Below are 20,566 nucleotides of genomic sequence, written 5' to 3'. Positions count from 1 at the left end.
ACTGTCAGTTTTCGATTGGTGACAAAACTCCTCCAGAGACACAAAAGTGAATAATAATGACCAAAGAGCAGAACGTATCTTTAAACTCACAGGAAACTTGTTGTACTTTTGACATTCTACATGACTGCGGTCATCCTCAGTAAAGAAAATGGTCTCAACAATGAGGTAGGGCTGATCGTATGGATGACATAATACAGTAGCTAGTGAGGAAGTGATGGCCAAGCAGCCGAGGAAGTGACCAAATATTGCCCTCTGTGGCCTCTCTCCCAGACTCTATTGTGGCACATCCTAGTATTTACTTCCTGTCTCTATTCACACTGAATATTTCTTTGACACAAAACGTGCAACAATGAGCTGATGACGAAGCGCTGCAAATGTCTTTCCTTTTCCTAATCAACCTCATTATTTACTTTTCTCTTGATTAGTCTTTGTTCTTGACTTTGCTTTCTGCTCCTGTGTCCTGCAGCCATCCCAATCAGAGGGCGTCCTTTTTTTGACCTTCGTACTTCATTACTTCCTAGGACTGGGCAATATGGCGGAAAATCAATGTCATGATGTATTGAGCAGTTTGCCTCGATAACGATAAATAGACACTATAAGCCTACCTACACACAGCCAAGTAAAAAAAAAAAAAGAGAAAAGACTAAAACAACTTTTCACTTTTTAAAAACACAGAAAATGCAGATACGGTTATTGTCAGAAATTTTGCAGTCAATTAGCTTTCGGTTTATCGCCTGGGCTTATTCCATCCACAGCATCGCCTTTCCCCCTTAACATCTCCACCCCACTTACTGTGTCTGTTTTTCTTTTCAGGAAGTGGCGGCGGGTTGGCGGGGACATCTGCGTTCTCGCTGGCCATGAACTGGGAGACAAAAACTCCCCCGTTGGTTTGGGGCATGGGCGAGATGGGTGTGAAAAGGGGGAACGGCGGCGTGGGGTGAAGCTCCTCTTCTGACAAGTTGTCGTACTGGGAGGGGTAGCGCTCGTACAGCACCCTGGAGCCCCCGTCGGAGAAGGACGAGGTCTGCGTGCTGCGTCGTTTTTTCAGAGGCAGAGCGGGGGGTGCGCTGGTGCGACATGACTGTAGCGGGTTACTCTGGTTGGGCTGTGGAGTCCAGTATTCTTGCTGCTGGGAGGGAGGGGCGCTCAGAGGGGGGTGCGTGAGGTGCTGTCCGGGAACGGGGGACGAGGATTCGCTGTGAGACTCGGGCAGGGGGCTCAGGCAGCCCCCCACCTGTACCGCAGGTAGGTTGTCCCCGGCAGACAAGTCCTGGTGGAGGAAGTCGTAATCAGGGTCATAACTCTCCGTGTTGTCTGAAAAGGTAAAGACAGCTGAAAGTTAATAAAATTATTGTGATAAAACTATTACATCCTAACTCTAAAGAAAAGTAGTTTTTACTAATTAGAAGTATTTATAAAGCTTTATTTTTTTGAACCAATGAAAGTTTATGATTTTTGTAGGAAAGCACCGTTGCGATATTAATATATGCATTAATATGAATATGAACGGTCTACAATGGCAGCTCTATTCAGTCTAATTCTATGCTTTGTGCTCTGAGTGACGTCATGCTTTATTATTTATTTTGCATTATATTTAAGATTCCTAATTGCACTTCTTGTTTTTACATGTTTGACCAGTCTTGTAAGCTATTGGCGTATTTAAGTGTGTTAAATTTATAATTCAGTACATTTATGTTTGTGTGGTTTTTTTTTTTTTAAGAAGCATTTGAGGTCAATTCAGCACCGTTTTTCTGTATAGGACTGGTATCGGCAGATACGAAACCCTAAATATCTGTATCGGAAGTGAAAAAAGTGGATTTCACCAAAAATAATCTCTGTTCCCATACATGTTCTATGCTTTTCCACAGTTCTAAATCACCTTATAAATATTAAAAGTGCAAATACAAAAGTTTACTATGAGTTCATGGCAGACATTTTTTTTTTTTACAGTGGTCAAGCTTTAAATAGAGGCTGCAGAATGCACACACTGGAGGAAAGGAAGAGAGGGAGAAAGCCAGGAAGGAAGGCGAGGCAGATATGAGAATTTTATGCATGTATGGGTGGAGAAATGGGTGGATGAATGTATAGACAGAAGGAGGGATGAGTGCATTAACAGATGAAAACAGATGTTGGTGAACTGGGTGAAAAGAAAGTCTGGAAATTCAACTCTGTTTTCGTTTTTCATACTTATCTAGAGTTGAAAATTACTTAAAACTTTAATTTTGACCAATATAAGACTGTAAGAACATTAGTGCAAAGAATAAAAGAAATATCTACTTCTGGGTTACTACCTGTAGGTAACAGAGAGCCTACGGGTTGAACACTCAACTGTCTACCACAGAATATGACTTGGAAAAATTTGTCAGATGCAACATATTTCAGTTGAAAATACAGAATAAAAATTTATTTAGTTTAACTTGTTTAAAAAAGTAAACAAGTTCGTTTTTGTGTCAACTTTTAGAGTTGAGTTTAATAATTTGACAACACTTAAACCTTTTTCGGTTCAAACACGGGAATAAATCCAAAAACGAACCACAAGTGTCCCACATGAAAATCCACACAATGGAGTTCTGTTTGCATCCTTACCCAGCGTCTCACAGCTGGTGTTGCGAGAACACTGACCGCTGTCCTGGTCCATGGAAGAAAGCTGTTCGTCAGACTTGCTGAGCTTCCCCATGCTGCTGCAGGGCGACAGGCGAGGGGAGTCTCCGCCGTAGGATTGGCTCCCCCCAGAGAAACGCCTCTGGAAGAATTCCTGCTCGTATTCCTGCGCGGGAAAAGAAGATTCCCATGTCGTGAGTCTTGTTAGCTCGAAAACGTTTGTTTGCTGTAGCCTGCATGTTCCCAGCACAGTTAGATTGTGAAGGATTAGAACACTGACACTCTGCCAAAGGGCAGAGAGATTGTATGACACACTTTGGCAATTGCTTTTCGAGCTCCTCTAGTTGAAAATTTTGAGGAAACACAGGAGGCTGTAAACAGAAGTGCAATTTTACTCTGGAAAATCCATAATCGAATCAATCCGTCACCTGTCTGTGGTCGCTGCATGGTAAACTGGAGCCACGGCTCATCGGCGCAACCACTGCCACTGGTGTCGGTGAAGGCGCTGACTGACGTTTCTTAGGCGGAAGTGCTGGTGGTGGACTACAGGGAGGAAAAAAACACATTGGAAAAAAATTACAAACATGCAATGAGTGATGAAAGTTTTCTTAAAACAATCGCATAAGCATAAAGCATAAAAACACACCTTTAAGCATGTATGAACCTTGATTATGCATATATATGTACAGACATTATCATCCCAGCTCTCTAATGGTGAGATGAAATCATGAGTGTTTCATGAAAGCCCCTCTTGTAAATGGCATTGAGTCATCCTGTCTGTCCAACCGAAACACTCTCAGAGTTAATATCAGGTCAAAACAGGAAAACAAATAGGGAGCGAGCCAACAGCGGTGACCATGATATGGAAGCTAGCAAAACGACAACTCAGAGGTCAGTCACACACTCTCATGCACCGGGCGGACTTCTGATTGGATGAGGAGGTCTTCAGCGGGTTACCGAGGAGGACACACACGTCAGGGTGATGCAACCATGCAAGCCAAAATGCCTTCATCCAATCCAGAAACGTTGTGAGATTCGAGGGTGGGATGTTATAATGAAATCAGACGACCCTACGGGCCGACATACTTCTCCTTCTGAGAGGGTCTCCTTTGGCCAGCGTCAGCACTCAACTGTGCTCTGTTCCCAGAACGAGAGACCAAGGACGGAACGAAGATAAATAAATAAATGAGAGAGATAGCAGGAAGAGTAGGAAAAGAGGAAGCACAAGTCTTAAAACAGTTTGAAAGTTGTGCAAGAACCTGGGAACATAGAAAGTGTAATCAACATCAAAAACGCCGAAACCCACCCTCAAAGCATCTTTATCCGAGGAATGCTGACTTCTGGTCAAAAACTAAAGTTTTTTTTTTTTTTTTTTTTTTCCTTTTATGCTCAGTGGTCAGAAAGAAGGAGTAATGCTCTGAACAAACGGTGTGATATTGTCACCTGAGTTCTGCCACTTTGGCTTCAGGAAGAGGAGGTTTGGGTGGGGCTACATCCTCGTCTTGTAGTTCAGGGGCAACCTTAGCAGGAGAGGTCACTGGAGCCGTCCTACTCGACACTTCCTGCTCGGTATCTATCAAGGGCACCTCCACGGACACGTTGCTGCACACACAAAAGCCGTCCGGGTAAATTAACCGCTTCATGTGCTGGTTTTAGTCAACCGAGTGTGTTTTATGCCCACCTCTCAGTGGTGGTAACAGGTGGGGCCGGTTTATTCGGGGTGGTGGGCGATGGTTGCTCTTGTTTCTCAATGGTCAGCTTCACCAGCTCCTGTTGGCAGAAATACAAAAACAGAGTTTGGGACTCCTTCGTGAATACTCCACGTGAGGAATACAGAACGGCAGGCGGCGTACCTTCACTCCATCCAGCACCGCCTTGATGACGCTGGTCACTGCGATTACGCTTTCTTTGTCGTCCAAGTCGATGCCGTCCAGCATCACCTGGTCTGCCCAGCGGATGAGATTGCCCAGACTCTGATAGACGCGGCTGTGACACGAAGACAGCGCCGAGCTGCCGCCGCCGCCGAGGGTTAATGTGAAAGAGGACATCAGTGGGAAAAAAAATGTTAAAGAGGCAGGAAGGAATGAATGAAGTGATGCAGTAGAGTAATCGATGGTGAAATAAAAGGCGTAGAACAGAGAAGTAGGGAAACAGTGGGATTTGGGGAAAAAAAAAAGATTTTACGTCAATGTATCTTGTAGGAATTTTATACACTTCATCACAAAAGTGTAGTAAGTGAATTTACATTCAGCCCCATTTACTAGGAATGATTAAATAGCTACAAAGACATAGTCATCCGTAAAAGTTGCAATTTTTATTTTTTTTATAAATGCTTGCTTCCAGGAATTTGTTGCCATTTTTTTTTAAAGAACCCCATTTTCTATCTGATTTTAGGTTTAAAAGAAAGAAACGCATACTTTCCAAGCAAAGATGGATACATTTCCTTCTGTTGGACGTTTACATTTATGACAAAACATGATTTCCAACTAAATTACAAATTTCCAACTAAATTAATTACAAATGAGATATATATATATATATATATATATATATACATATATATATATATATATACATATATATAACTAGTATTTTTCACGGGATTCTGTCATGGAAAGTTAATTTATTCCATGAAAAAAACTGCTTGAATCAAAACTCGTTTGCAAGAAACACTTTCTAATGTAACTGGTGTCTTCATGTATCCCACTTCATAATTGTTACAATTTAAAATGAGCAATATTTGTGTTTGTTAAGCTTCCAGTGAATGCAGTAACCCGCAGTCAGAACCTGTGGGAAATATTTAAATACTTTATATTGTCACTTTTATTGCGATCGCAGTAAATCCAACACCATATCAAGATGGTCTTAAATCCAGCTCTACTATTGACACATCCTTAAAAAAGCAACATGACTTTTTTTGAGAGAAAGATTTATCAAAAAAAAAAAAAAAACGGTAGTAAAGAGACAAATTACTGACAAAAATTATTTTTTGCTACTTTTTGTTAGTCCATCACATAAAATCACAACAAAATACACTTGTGGGAAAGCGTTCCAAGAGAAGGAATACTTTTGCAAGCTACGCTACTCCAACTGCTGACTTCTTGGTCAGCCATGATAAATGTGTGTGGTGTATTAAAGTAAGCTTTATAGGCCTTGAGAGCAGCATGGATAGCAACACATGGAAGAAGAGTGTCGTTTCTCCAAGCAGCTTGTTGTGCATTCAAACCCGATGCTAAGGTGTGGCAGAAGCCTGTAGCAACGTGTTGCGACTGATTCACTCCACCGGAATATTCTTCGACTGTCTCTGCAGGGCTTATCCCTGAAGTAAGTGGGAGACAGCTGAATCTACTGGAATTAGAAGGATTTGAGGGATGGAAAGACATGAGCTATAGGTTGCAATGCAGCTGGGTATACTTGTTAACCTAACAAAGGAAGCAGCTTTGAGTCGAGTTTTTAGAGAATAATAAAACTACTTTTGTAAAACAGCCGCTTTCAGATGTAAAATTAGCGTTCACGTGTTTTGGCATAAAACGGTTCGATCCACCAAAACTCAAATCTAAGTCAGCTGTAAACTAGTAGGATTCTACTTCACAGGCTGAAGTCATGAGTGTTACGGCAACTATATATCGACTGCTTCTAGATACAGGGCTGTGGGTGAAAAGACAAAAAAAATCCACCACCTTTGGCCTCCATTCCTTTATCAGCACTGATGGAGACGGAAAGGATAAAGACAAAAGACAGAGAGGTTCCAACATGCCCCGGCAGTCCACCAAAAAGAAGAGAAAAGACTGCAGGTGAGCTTTCTTTCCAATGTTTGGCTTATACAAGCCAGACACAAATATGGAAAGTAAAAGAAAATGACTCGCACTAAATCTGAAAGTATAACCTTTGTGCCGAGTAAGTCAATGAGATGTCAACTGTAAGCCCCACATTAAATGTATGAGAAGCTAAAAAAAATGAGGAATGTCAGTCACGAAACATTAGCAGTCGGAAAAGTCAACATCCTATAAAATTCCCTATCTGCTACAAACTGTGTCAAGGCACAAAATAAATAAATATGCTAAATAAACGTCCATATACAGTAAAGGAAACAGTTTGCTGTAGTCTAAACTGAAGATGAACACTGCAGGTAGTCCAGCGGTTACTTCCGTACATACCTATGCTGTATCCGGGCCTCGATTTGGACCAGAGGTAAAATCGCTTCGAGGACCTTGCTGGCGGAGCCCGGCAGCATTTCCAGCACTTTTTTCTCCACCACCATTTTGTCCACGATTGTCTTGAAGTATTTCAGAGCGCTGACCACCTCCTTCTCGTGCTCCTCCAGTCTGCTAACCTTCTGAGAAGAAAAGTGGATGTGTCATCAAATAGTAGCTTTGGATGTAACCACTGACATTTTCAATGCCAACTAACAATAATTCACCCTTATTATAGCGAGCCAATATATATTTAGTATCACAGTTCTCCAACTCAGTGGATCCTTAAGGATCTTAACTGGGGCTCATGTATAGGCCTGTAACAATAACAAATGTGATGGACAACAAACTGTCCCAGTAACTATTGCAATAAACGATAACGTTGTTTTTCATACTATTTTCAAATAAGATATTGTAAGATTTCGCCCCTGAAAGACCAATAAACTTTCATTTTGTTAACACAACACTAAAACTGAGTGACATTTTAAATATCCAAAATAAAAAAAAAACAGGTGAAAACAATGAATACACACGGAACAGCAACCATGAATAAAATGGATTCATCTCTGTAAACCAAATTGCCCTTCATAAAACAGTCAGAATGGAAATTGTTGAGCTCATTTTAATTTACCATGAGATTGATCGCTTATTACGACGAGTTCAGTCAGGAATGAAAACCTGTTGGGTTTTAAGATCCTCCTCAGAAACGTAAATAAAAATGAGAACAAGATGTAGAAGAAAAAAACTCATTAACTAATAGATAAAAATAATATTCACGCCATTGATGCATTTATATCGTCATTTATTTAGGACCAAAAGGAAGGCTGAAGTAGAACTGCACAATAAATCAAACTGCAAATCATCATCGCAGTGCCAGCATGTCATTTTACAACCACGAAGGACTGCTTGGAAGCAGTATTTGGTAAGATACTATATTTCTAGTGTCAAGCATTTAAGTTCTCACATTAATAATGCATATGGTCAGTTGGATGGAGTCAATTTACTCTTAGGGCCAACACTAGTAGTCTTAAGTAGTCAAGATGCTAAAGCTCAGAGAGAGAGTTTGGGATGTTCTTCGATTTGGAAAGACAGAAAATAATCTAGAAATTGAAGGTTAATCACAATTTTTAGCAGTAGTGATGTAAAGTAATGGTAATTAAATATTCTCCTTGAAATTGCGTCCCCTTAGTCTGAAGTTAAAAAGTTCAGAAGCCGCTGTTATAAGCCTTCCGGTTTCCTTCTGTAAAAATATCGCCGCTGCTGTATTTGCACAATAAATATAAGGTAATTTTATTTATATAGCACATTTTCAGCAAAAGGCAATTCAAAGTGCTTGCGTAGTGTAGTTTCCGAACAATAAGCATCTACATTCTTAAAATGCCCTGAAAAGTGATGCATGAGCATTGAGAGTGACGACAAAAGAGAGACTGAGGAAGTGATTCAGCGGCTGCTCCGTTCCAACACTGATGAAGACGTCTTCAACGGTTGTAGTGTGCAGGAGGAAGGTGAAGGTAGTGATCAATGACTTTTCCTAGGCTATTGAATTTAATTACTTTTTTTTTTTAAGCAGCCGTATTGCAGGCACTGTTTGGAAAAAGCATTTACACTTTTGTGCATCTTACCAGGGCATATTTAATTAAATATAAAATATTTGATTAAAAGTTCATGAAATATGTACCAAAAGTCACAGAAAATCTTTTTTTTTTCTTTTTACACAGAAAGAAAAAATTTTTCTGTGTAAAAATCCCATGTTACAACATGGGACACTTGCAGTTTATACACAAGTGTGTGTACATATTTGTATTTTTTTTTTTTTTGTCTTTTTACAGTTTGTGAGTGTTGCTTATATTCAGGTATGCTCAGTAGTCTGGAAATTACAGTAAACAGAAAGGAGAAATTGAGCACTTTTACATAAAAACAGAAAATCCACAAATATCATTGCACTGGTTTATTTATTTGCTTCCACATTTTCAAAGTGAAGGGCAAACAGAAGTTTTTCCCAAACCACTTTTTGATTCAAATTCTCTGAATATTTGAAGATATGGGCCATAAAGTTCATAGTCTGGGCATTTTGATACTTACAGCGGGATATTATTAAAAACAACAACAACAAAGGCTCACAGAAACCGTGATAGAACATTTCTTATGGTTTTGAATCTACATTTTCAAAACTTTCCAATATCTTGATAACCGTTACCAAGCTACGCCTTTGTTTAAAAGCCTCATTCAAAACAATGTCCCAAGTCTCATTGCATCATTCTGGCAAATAAACTCGCGCGCACTGAACCCTAAAGACGGTCCAGAGCTGCTCATTTGGGAAGCAGGGAAGAGTCACTGGTGTCTTTATAAACTAAAACATCTGCTCTAATGGAGCCTGCTTCTACATCAACTGGAAAACTGTGAGAACCCACAGTAAAACTCTCACACAAGGCCACAGAAGGGATACAAGGCCACAGGGGGCACAAAACACAGAACGGGAAAACAACAGACTCCCAAACAAACGGTGTAGGTAGGAAAATATATGGATTTCCCATAAGAGGTGGGTAACAAGGTGCACAGTCACCTTGTTAGCAGGTTTCTCAGTACTCTTGGCTGCTGGCTCTGGCTGCAGCTGCTTTGCCTTCTTGGATGGAGTCCTCTTGATCTTGGGTGAGTGGAACTTGTCCTTCAGTATCATGGTGAAAGTGGACAGATGGGATCGTTGCGAATCTGTGGACAGAAGGAAAACAGGAAGTCGAGTGGTCAGTCACGGCGTAAACATGCTTGAGGGGAGAGAATAGAAATGATCTATAAACAGATGGCACGAGCTCAGTGAAGAGCTAAATCCACTATCTCACAATGGCGCTCTTGTGAAACTGAGCTAAAGAGAGGATCAGATGTGGACACAAGCGAGATGCCGGAACAAAAGTGGAATCTTAAGACACTGGTGCACCAGGGATTTTTATCAAGTATGTGCAGCATCTGTATTTCATCTGTTCTGTTTGTCTTGGACATAAATCAGTCGGACAGTCAAGGCTCTTCCAGCAGCCCCTACATGTGTGTGAGTGTGTGAGTCAAAGGCAAGGACAGAACAGTTAAACGTGGCCAGAATGAAAACAATGACATGGTCACGAGTTTACTAGTTAAATTACTTGCCAATTTGATTCATTTACAGAGAACAGACACAGCTGCATTTAAATAGTATGGTATTCTGCCTAAAAATTGGTGTGGCAGTATGATGCTGTGGGGATGCTTTACTTGGGGATAGGAAACTTAGAACTGATGGGAAGGTAGAGCTTAACCAGGTCCTCCATGACGAAAGTTGCAGTAAAAAAATAACATTTTCAAGTATCTTCTTGAAACAGAACCCCTTAATACAAACAAAATCATACAGTGAGGAGTTGTCAAAGTGCAAAAGAAGAATTTTATATTGGTCATTCAAGTCAAAATAAACTGTACACACAGTACAAGCAAATGCTACAGCACATCTTAAAAGATTTTTTTTTTTACAAAAGACGAAAAAAATACAAATGCCAACATTTAGCGCCGCAAGCTTTCATTTTGCAGGTTCGGCTTTCAAGAGATGCCATGAAACAGGAAGTTAAATTAGAAGGGGGCTAAGCGAATTGGTCAAAATTCGGTCGAGATGCAGTGATTAGTCAGAAAAGCAGGAAATGCAGAAAACGCTATCGATCAGTTTACGAAAAAAGTTGCTATGACTGCTGAAAATTGCAAGTCGGTGCAAAATTTGAAAGCGATGACTGAATTTGCATTAATAGTTGCTATTGCAACATGCCGGGAGGACTCTTAATACAGGCTTAAAGGAGGCCAAGACAAGACTGTCCTCAGATGCTCTCCATTCAATCAGACTGAGATTAAACCATTTTCCAAAATAGGAAGGGGAGCCATTTCAGTCTCTGGAAATCTAGTAAAGAGATCCCCAAAAGGCTTATTGCTGCTGTAATTGATGGGAAATGTTCTTATATAAAGTATTGACTCAAGAGGGATGAATAGAGCAATAAAATTGCTCCAAGGCACACAACTAACAGTAGCTTTATTATGGCTAAATGATTTACTAAAATGATGCAACTGAAGAAGTGCCAGCCAGCTGTATTTGAACATTGAGCACCTCTCGATTTCTGCACAATCCTTTGCTCGCTCACTGCTTGTTTTCACCTCTTTCTCCCTCTCTATATTGCTACCCCAAAGTAATTCAAGAGATAAATGCTAATAACAGCACCGGGGGTCAGCAGGAAGTGTGGGTTTTATCAGTGACAAAATTACTCCTCTATCTGCGGTGATCTCCCCTTAGCTCAACGACAGCGGGATCCGGGATTCCGGGTCCAGCGGCGTTAAAAAAAAAAAAAGAAGAACAAAACAATGTTGAACAGCAATCAACAGCAGGTAAATGGCACACAACACACTTCCAGAGCCACGCCGCGCTTTCATCGGCGCCATTGATCAACAGGCCGTGCACATATCCACCCCTCTGTTCCCGCTCTCCGCCCTTAATCCTCCTCATCCTCAACCCTGAGTGGAAGCTAAAGAGCGCTGAAGCAGCCAAACACGGCTGTGTGTCATTAAAAATGTTGGTGAACAGTCCCAGCAGCGATTCCTCCTGATCCGGAGATGCAAGAGGGATATGAAGAATGGATTCTTCTTGTTTTACATTGAACAGTCAGAGGGGGGAAAAAACCCTGTATTTTGCAATTTAGAGCAAAAACTACAAAAACACTGGCTGCTTTGTCAGAGTGAGTGACTTATTTATGCTGCAACGCTGATTTAATAATGTGCAGAGTTACTGGAAATGTACCTCTTGGCACCTCTTTACCTTTAAAATTCATTTGACCTAGTTTTCAGTTTCCAAATGGGCCAAATCAGTCACATGAATATGGGAGCCAAAATTATTCTCCACACATAAATATGCTGCCTTTGCTGGTTCAAAAAACAACAACAACAACAAAAAGATACAATTACATCTAGTTTTATAAGTAGTCATTATATCACCAAACTCAAGCAGAGAAAACCAAAAAAACCTCGATATGTTTTAGAAAATTGAATGGTAAAAGAAAAAAGTAAAAGTAAAACACCATCTAGTCAGTCTGGCAGGATTAAATGAGAGAGGCAGGACAAGATGCTGTGACTAGGACAACTGGAGAGGGACAACATCCTCATCTCAACTGTCTGAATTGCAATATGCAGTGCAGTATTGCCACATAAAAAATGATGCTTCTCTGAATGAAGGGGTTAGGAGAAAACACTGTAAGGGGATTTTACTTCTCCAGCCAACCTTGTATTATTTATAGGGGTGCGACGGTGGGTGACTATTGTTAACCGCGTATGTGCTGATGTGACCTGGTGTGTGCATCTGTCACTCAGCCGTCTATCACTGCAGAGCAAAAGGGGACAGTTGCTGATTTTCAGAGATTTGCGGAAGTACATAAGATTGGTTTCTTATGCAAGCATCGGAGGTTCACCCAAAACCAAGGAAATCGGTGGCCAATTTATCACTATATCCCTAAGTATGTAGTTTCTTTACATAAATGACAAGCTACTTTTAAAATTTGAATCATATGTCAGATAAACATATGATAGGAATATCACTGGTAAATATTGTGATGACAATATATCATAGTTTTGATAAATCTCCATTTCCTTCTTTCCATTGTTTATCTCTCATGTGAGTGTTCAATGCTCTATGTAACCTTTAGCATCTTAAGGCCCTTTCGCACTGCATGGTCTGGCACGGAACGGCACGCTTCGGTCCGGTTCCACCCGTACTGCAGCCCTGTTGGGTTTGCATATAACTGAGGGCGGCATCGAAGCTGTACCTGACGTCATTATTTTTGAAAGTAAACAATGGTTTCGATGTAGCGGCCGAAGCCTTTTCCTCAGAGATGCGGCGGAAAACTTTCTCATTCCTCGTTGACCGATCGAGCTCATTCTGTACTCGTTCAATCAGCGAGTAAGCAGAGGAAAAAAAATTACCTCATCATGGGACCAGGTAACAGCAGAATATTGAGAGGAATTCATCGCAAATTAATAATAATAATAAAAATATTAAAAAGAGCACTCTTTACAAAATACAGTAAGAACAGTTTAGTGAGAGCCAGCGAGACCCGATCAACGGCTGACTGCAAAACCACCAACGGCTGACGCTAAACCAATCAGCTGCAGCCCTGCTTGGCCGCCCCGATTGGAACCACAGCTCTTGTGGTTCCAAGGAGCAGGATGGAACCGGGTCGGAAGTTCTAATGCAAAAACGGTCAGCCCTACTTTGAACCCGTGACCCGTGTCGTGCCATTCCGTTCTGTTCCTTGCAGTGCGAAAAGGGCTTTAGTGTCATTTGTGTCAGGCAGGGGCATCTATTGCATGAAGACTCCATCCAACGGGCTGAAGAATGAAATCTGTGCAATAATCTGTTCAAAACTCGGGTTGGGGTGTACACTAGAGCAGAGCCATGAGAACAGACACCGACAGTTTGCTGGACATTCAGTTCCAGCTTACATAGTCCCAAAAGGACTACGTCCAAGTCTGCAGCTGCGGAGTAGAGCAACGCTGCCATGAGTGAAATGATTCACCACCGTGCTCCATGCAGCTGGTTCGGCAGACATCATGACAGTCCCCGAAGCTTTGCTGTCTGAGAACGGTTCTCTGGATGGAAACGCCTCTCCAACAGAAAATCAAGCCTCTAGCATGATCGTTACATGGAAAAAAGAAATAAAATAAGCTGCGTGAAAGAGTTGGTGGGGGGTGCAGAGACTAGAGGAGGAATACAGTGAGGTTCTCTGTTATGGTCAAGCAGGCTTCTCTGCGTTGGCCATTCAGCAGCCGGGCCATCGCTCCTGCTCTCTGCGGCTTCCTGTCTGCCGTTGGCCAGAGTTGTAAGCGGGTGAGGTCATGGGCTGTAATGTCTCTTGTGCTGAATCGAACCAGTCATGGACTGAGCAAAAGAGTGAAAGAAAGCTCACAGTGAAAACTTTTCTTTCAGTCATCCAGGCGACGACGCAGGTATCGTGAAGTAGCCTACGTTGACGTCAAAAGGGATACGTGAGAAAGCCAAGGCTGACTGACGAGCGGATCCAGTGAGATATTGAGCAAATTAAATGTTCTTTTAGCCGTTATTTTTTTATTTATTCTTTGATACTTGTAGATCTTTAAAAACAAGTACTACAAACCCTGCAAATCTTTAACAAAACACACATTTGTGGTGCTGCTTTAGGCAAGGTTTTGTTGCACAATCAGTAAACAAACACACACCCAATGTAGAAAATGTGAGTGTATTTTTACTAGGTGCATCCATAAACTACAAGTTAAGCAGCATTAACCTGAATACTAATTTAGGTTGACAATAAACCTGATCTCTAACATTGCCAGTTTATTGTCCCATGCTACAGTCTTCATTATGTATGCCTATACCAGCTTTGATTGGTTAAACTTAAACTCTAGTTTGTCTTCCTAGAAAGTCTGGTTCATTTAGAGAAGTTAGAACATAATCATATTCTGATGAGGGGGGAAAAAAAGCAAACTGTGGTCCGCCAAACAATCTAATTTTCAGCTCAATAGAAGTGAACTCTGGTGCAGTTTGAATGTGAATGTCAAGCGTACCAAAGACCGCTCCAAAAGCACAAAGCAACTGTAGTGCAGGGCATTCTGGGTAGATACAACCAAAACAAACGGGCATGTTGAGCACTAGCGGGAGAAATGGCCCATGGTCTTTTGCAAAAGGAAATAGAGATATCCTACAACCGCTAAAAATCTGACCCTACTCGTTGTTTACATTTCATGAGGAAGGAAGTTGTGCTCAGTGTTTGATTCAAAGTTTTTTGTGCCATTTCCGTCAGCGGTTCTTGGTCCAGCGCCACCACAGGCGAGGGGGTGGAGAGGTTTTTAATTAGTTTGGATTGTTTGACATAGTGCAGTGTGAACACAAATTTTTAGTCTCCAGACTGCCAGAAGTCAAAACACCCTAAGGCATCTATTTTCAATATTAGTGAGGTATACATGAAGTCAGGTTATGCACAGTGATGTAGCAGCCTGTTTAAAAGAAAGCCTTTACAGCATGTCCAGTTAATTCAAGCTCTGAGAGAGCAAGACTTTCAGTAGATAACAGGAAGGCTGGACAAAATATATTAAAGTTGATTGGCTTTACCCTTTTCCGCTTTCTATCTCTGTTGCAAACTTTGTTTTACAGCAACAGCTACCTTACGCCTCTGATCCTAATAAAAGTGATTAATAACTATGTCTGGAATGCTAGAATGTATCTTTCATTTTGAAATGGCCACAAAATGTTAATCTCTGATGTTAATAACTGTAAGACCAATTCCTGGCAGTGAGTGCAGTTGTCGGGTGGTTGTGCGTGTTTGGTCCAGGTCTGTATAAAAACATTAAAACCGCCAAGTTAAGGTGTTACCCTTCTAAGACAGCTGGTGTGTCCATCACAAGTTCCTTCCACCCGTAGAACGGGATGATTGCAGGGTGAAAGGATACAGAGCAGAGGTTGTGATTCGGGTTACACAAACAGCTGCCATCTCCTCCTAAACCTTATGTCTATGAAAGTGTGCGTGAACCCTGCGCTTAAACTGACATGGTTTCCTGGCTTCAGGAGGAGCACAACAAGAGTCTGAAAGGTCATTGTTTGAGCTTAATTGGAGAAGAGAAAGCAGCTGGTGGAAAAAAATTGATCTGAAAGTATGACTTTAATAAATGCAATAAAAAAAACAAGTCTCGCTATATTCCAAAGTAATAGAGGACTGTTACTACTCTGCCTAAAGGATGAAAAACTAACGAGAAGAATAAAATAAATCTCTCTCAGATAATTTTATATAACATTTTATATATCATTGCATGCTCTACAATGTATAGATTTTTTCCCCAGTGGAGATTAGGAAAAGCCTTAATTATGTATGAACAATAACAGAGAAGTTAATATGAAGAGAAGCAGCATGGCCACCTGCTGATTAAGCTGAGCAAAGACTACAAATGTAGCATACCAGAAGAAAGATGTGGATATGTTTTTGTTTTGAACTGACTCCATAGCAACATCTCAAAACGCCGCAAGAGCCATGAGTCAGCTGGTGTCTAACATCGTACAAAGAAAAAGATGCGCAAAATCCTATGTCTTGATGCTGTGACACATATCTGAGCAAAAACCTAAAGTATTCGTCATCGGTAAAGCAACATGTTACCATGGAGACATGTAACATGTTGGTGCAGGCTAGTGAAAACAGCGCTGACCAAGGCATTTTCACTGATTGTCCTTTGCTGAAAATTCAATTCAAAAAATTACTTTTGATCCCAGATGCAGTTTCCTAAGTTACAGCTGTTTGATTTCCTACATATGAAAGGAAACATTATTTAAAAATCTTCTAAAGGGGAAGATTCAATTTAGTTTCATTATATATTCTTAGTAAATAAAATTATAAGTAATTTGTTACTGAATAGTTCTGCTTAACTATGGAGTCAGGTGGTGAAAGCACTGTCCTAAACACTACCAGGTTGCACCAACTCCAACACTCTTTGTCTCTAGATGTTTAGTAATGCCAACCTTGGTTTTTTGGCAATATTAAGATGCTGAAGATGGCTTCAAATGTCAACTCTGAAATAACTGTCTTTTAATTAAAATGTGTGGCATGATATCGCCTCTGCTAAAGTAACTAATTGATGACCGTAACACAGTAGGAAGGCTAGAAATTAGAGGTGTGCCGATCGATCGGTCACCGATCATAATCGGGCCGATTTTCGTGAAAAAGTGCATGCTCGGTGATCGGCGATCATTGGCTCTTGTTGCCGATACCGATCATCTCATTTCGCAGCCTGCCTGTGCAGCTGGTCTCCTCTTTCCTTCACACTGCGCAAACGCGCAGCAACAAATCCTAAGCGATGTGGAACTATAACCCACTGAGTGAATGGGGAAGTTTGCATGTTGCGGCGGAAAATTGAAGCAGTCAAAATGCATCAACACAACGAAGCTAATACGACATAAAAACAATACCATACTTGACAGAGGTTGGCTACATCGAGGCTCACTGCAGTAAAAAAGACATACGGAGGATCAGATAGCAGGTAAAGCAGCGCACAGCTACAAACACTCACCAGGATTAGCATGACAGTCAGAAAGCTAAACAAATAACCCGCAAAATTATTTAAGTCTTCGAGCTGCGATGTAAGACGCTGGTTCTGCTCTCGCTGTTGAACCGCTGCTACGCTACAGGTAGTAATATTTCACAGACGGAGCTTCGCTTCTGCTCCACCTGGTAGTAACTCTCACACCGAACCTCTGCTTAAAGCTGCAGCATCTAACCTAAAAAAAATACATTTTACATACGTATTAAAACTTTCGCTGTCCTAACATGAGACAGATAATCTCTAAAAAAAATAATCGATCTTCTCCCTGATCTGCATAATTACTCCGCTCAGTCAGAAACAGCCACTCAGAGCTAGCAGTAATCAGCTAGCCGCCATGCTATCAGGAAGTTTTCATTCAGTAACTCTGGATTGTTTATTGTAATGGATCCTGTTTTTGCCTTTGAATGTTAAGTTTTATACTTGAACTTTTTGGCAATGTTGAGAGGTTTTATTTTGGCTCTTTGCATTATTTAGCCTCTTCAGAGCTTTCATATGTTATCAGTCTGTTAAAGATAGTATATCAATAGCAGTACAATTTGCACAATGCCTGTTTTGTTTAGTTTTCTTCTTGAAAAAAGTTATTAAAAACAAGTTTTTGTCTAAATTAAGGTGAATTCATGGTTCCTTTTTCCACATAATGTAACCGGTAGTGTTTATGATAAAAAAAAAAAAAAAAAAATAATAATAATTATGTGATCGGTACATCGGCCCTCATGGGTGATCGGTATCGGTATCGGCAGGAAAAAACCTGATCGGCATATCCCTACTAGAAATACTAGAATTGTATTAAATAAAGATAAATAATGACTAAAAGTGGAATCAGCACATCAATGTTTTACAAAAACAAAGATTTTTAATTCTCTTAATTCTTAATTCTCTCTAGGGGACTTCATTAGTCTTTAAATGACAGTACAGTGAGTGGCATATTGTCCGCAGCAATGAAGAGTGGAAAAAATATGGCGTGAAACGCAAACAGAAATACCAGCAGAAAAACAGACAAATTAGAAAAAGGGACAATTAAACAGGAAAAATGTGATTCATTATCATTGTGATCATTTCATTTCTTTATTTAGGGATTTCTAAATGTTTGTGTTCAGCTTTTAAAACAGAAAAATTGGTCTCTGACAGAAGACATGCAGGAAATATTATATGTTGCACTTGTAGATATCTAAGGCAAAGTAACACTACTAGAGAGGTAGCAAAGCAGCAGCAGTAGCAGCAACAGAAAAAGTCTTGGCATAGAGCATGGCTTACAGCTGATTTACGAAGTAATGGAGGCAGAAGTCCAATGGTGTGTTTTATAGCTTTCCAGCTGTGCTGTTTAGGCATGGTGTTCAACAAAGAGCCACAGGGAGACTCAGTAAGAGAGCATCAGCTTCACTTACCGAGTAACTAAATGACATGAAGTGGATGCTAAGTGCTTAGCCCACTTAACACATATTGTTTTCTGCAAAACAAAATAGTAAATGAGACCATGGAGTGTTTCTACATGGTCCATATACAGTTGGCAATGCATTATACCGATATCCCCATTAGCATTCTTTATAATGACTTTTGGAGTCAAAGCAAGCATGATGTGTGAACAGTGAGAAAGATTTATCAATACTGCACTGGGATCCAATCAAAGTCTAAATGAGGTGGTTTGTATGAGTGCTTGCAGGTTTTACATGAAATATATATTGTACTACAATTTTTTTTTCAATATCCAAGGGCACCTGGGTCGTTTTGTTTTTCTTTATCTCGGTTGCGATAAAAGAAAAAAAAAAAATCAACCACAGGCGCTATGGTATGCTGTCAGCGGCTTCCACAAACACGCCCTTCAGCATGTCAATGACTAGCAAAGCAGAACCAGCAGCCGTGGGTCAGCTCAGGAGTAGATATCAGAGCGGGGATGGAGGTCCTCTGTGTGCTGCCGCGCATGAGCACAGACAGCCTGGTCATCCATGACTAACAGAGCGCGCCACACGGTAAAGACGATCTATAACGCAGATCCATATCACAAAGCACCGCATCAGATACTTAACTGCTTGGTGTGATTACGTTTGAGAGTAAAAACAGTTCTTCTAAATTATATCAGACAACATGGTAAACTGAGGAGACAAGCCAAAAAGAAATCATTACATTTACCCTAAACACACAACACCTGGCCCACTTTGTCAGGTTTGTCACCACGGTAACAGGGAAAATATGCATATTTTTATTAGCGCCAAGCGCCAAATAAGTGTAAAAATATGCAAAAAAAAAAACAAAAAAAAAAAAAAACACCTGAAACCTGTGGTAAGGTTAAACTACAATGTGAAACATGTGACTAGACTAATTACACGCAATGTTAGAACAAAACAAAACCAAATCCAACCTAATCCCCAGGTGACGCACCTATGCTTGTTCAGTGTTTGAATAAAACATCAATACGGATTAAGAAACATATCTTTGCCCATGAAAACTAAACCAGAATTTTAATGGGAAACAAGGCAGCAGCTAATGCCAGTACATTTACTGCCATCCGCATCCACCGTCAGGCACAGTTGCACGGTTATTTTATATGCAGTCTACCATTACAGCAACATGACGAACAAGGCAGAGCAAAGAATAACAAACATCATAAATTACAGCCATAACAGCCATTTAAAATAAGCTACAATGCGTGATCTCAGGGTTTCTGAGGTTACAATTCCCCATGCATTTAATATTAAATGCTTGAATGAAATGCAATGGATGTTGTGCAGATATTAAGAGCAGTGCGTGAGATTTCTGCTATACAAAGCCTGTTAGTCATGCATTTAATTAGGTTATGCTACAAAGTACTGATAATATATTAAATTAATAAAAAAAAAGGTCAATCAAGTTAATGCTTTACTTTCCTTTTCAGAATGAACAAAGCATTCCTGTATGAATCAATACAAATGTGGATGTGTAAAAGTGGCGATATTAAAAAAAAAGTAAACACATCCTCTTTCAATTCACTTTCAACAGCTGAGGCAGTAGGACATAGAAACTCTCTGATCCCTAAAATATTCTCAAATTACACCCTCCAATAGCCAGCACACACACCAAGATATTAAGACTGCGACCAAATAAGTACACCCCCAAAATTCACTTCTCTAAATAGCTCAGGAGTAAAATTTTAGCCTTTGTTGGCTTAGTTGGAACACTAAAACTCACCCCCAAGCTATCTGAGTTCAAGCTAGCATCATCATCACTTACTGTACCCTTCTACCTTTGCATAACAACTCTAACAAAGCTATTTAAAAACATGCCACACTGTGCTTACTCTGGGCTGTGACTGACCTCTACGATAATGCGTGTGCGCTCAAATAATCCAGCCTCTCTGCCAGCTGGAGTACAAATCGGATGGTTTCAATATGGGTCGACGTCTCATTACAGCCACCGGACAGGCTAATGGAACATATTCATGGGAGCTCTGGGCAAATCCCTTTATTGGGGCTGTATTGAAAGTAACACAGCGAACCCTAAGGTGTAGCTGTTTCAATTGTCCTGTGTACAACAGAACACACGGGCCTTCACTCACACATCCAGCGACACCAACAAATAAGCGCACGACTCGTCTCTAAAAGGCATTCAACCGCAAGCAGAAGCAAGAGCGAATTGCCCCCGGGGCGCGACTTTTCAGCAGCACCAGTGACAAGCAGAACACGGTCTGCGGC

At 40.7% G+C, this 20,566-nt stretch overlaps 1 protein-coding gene across 3 annotated transcripts in view; it reads right to left on the bottom strand.

Annotated features, from left to right (window-relative positions):
- Positions 1-20,566, bottom strand: part of rapgef1b (Rap guanine nucleotide exchange factor (GEF) 1b) — a 49,406-nt gene that overhangs the window by 16,999 nt on the left and 11,841 nt on the right. For 2 of the 3 annotated variants that reach the window (XM_088010858.1, XM_088010860.1), the window contains exons 2-9: positions 9,358-9,503; positions 6,759-6,937; positions 4,455-4,611; positions 4,283-4,371; positions 4,045-4,203; positions 3,030-3,144; positions 2,587-2,767; positions 793-1,314 (exon numbers count right to left, since the gene is read on the bottom strand). In XM_088010858.1, the coding sequence (XP_087866984.1) occupies positions 793-1,314; positions 2,587-2,767; positions 3,030-3,144; positions 4,045-4,203; positions 4,283-4,371; positions 4,455-4,611; positions 6,759-6,937; positions 9,358-9,503 (1,548 nt within the window). The remainder of the gene's footprint in view (positions 1-792; positions 1,315-2,586; positions 2,768-3,029; positions 3,145-4,044; positions 4,204-4,282; positions 4,372-4,454; positions 4,612-6,758; positions 6,938-9,357; positions 9,504-20,566) is intronic. The other variant, XM_088010859.1, reaches the window with a different exon arrangement.

The sequence above is a fragment of the Poecilia mexicana genome, unplaced genomic scaffold (genome assembly GCF_051168715.1).
Source record: "Poecilia mexicana isolate PSO_F unplaced genomic scaffold, ASM5116871v1 scaffold_12, whole genome shotgun sequence".
NCBI classification, from domain to species: Eukaryota; Metazoa; Chordata; class Actinopteri; order Cyprinodontiformes; family Poeciliidae; genus Poecilia; species Poecilia mexicana.
The sequence above is the reverse complement of the archived record's forward strand: the minus strand, read 5'-3'. Positions and strand labels throughout refer to the sequence as shown.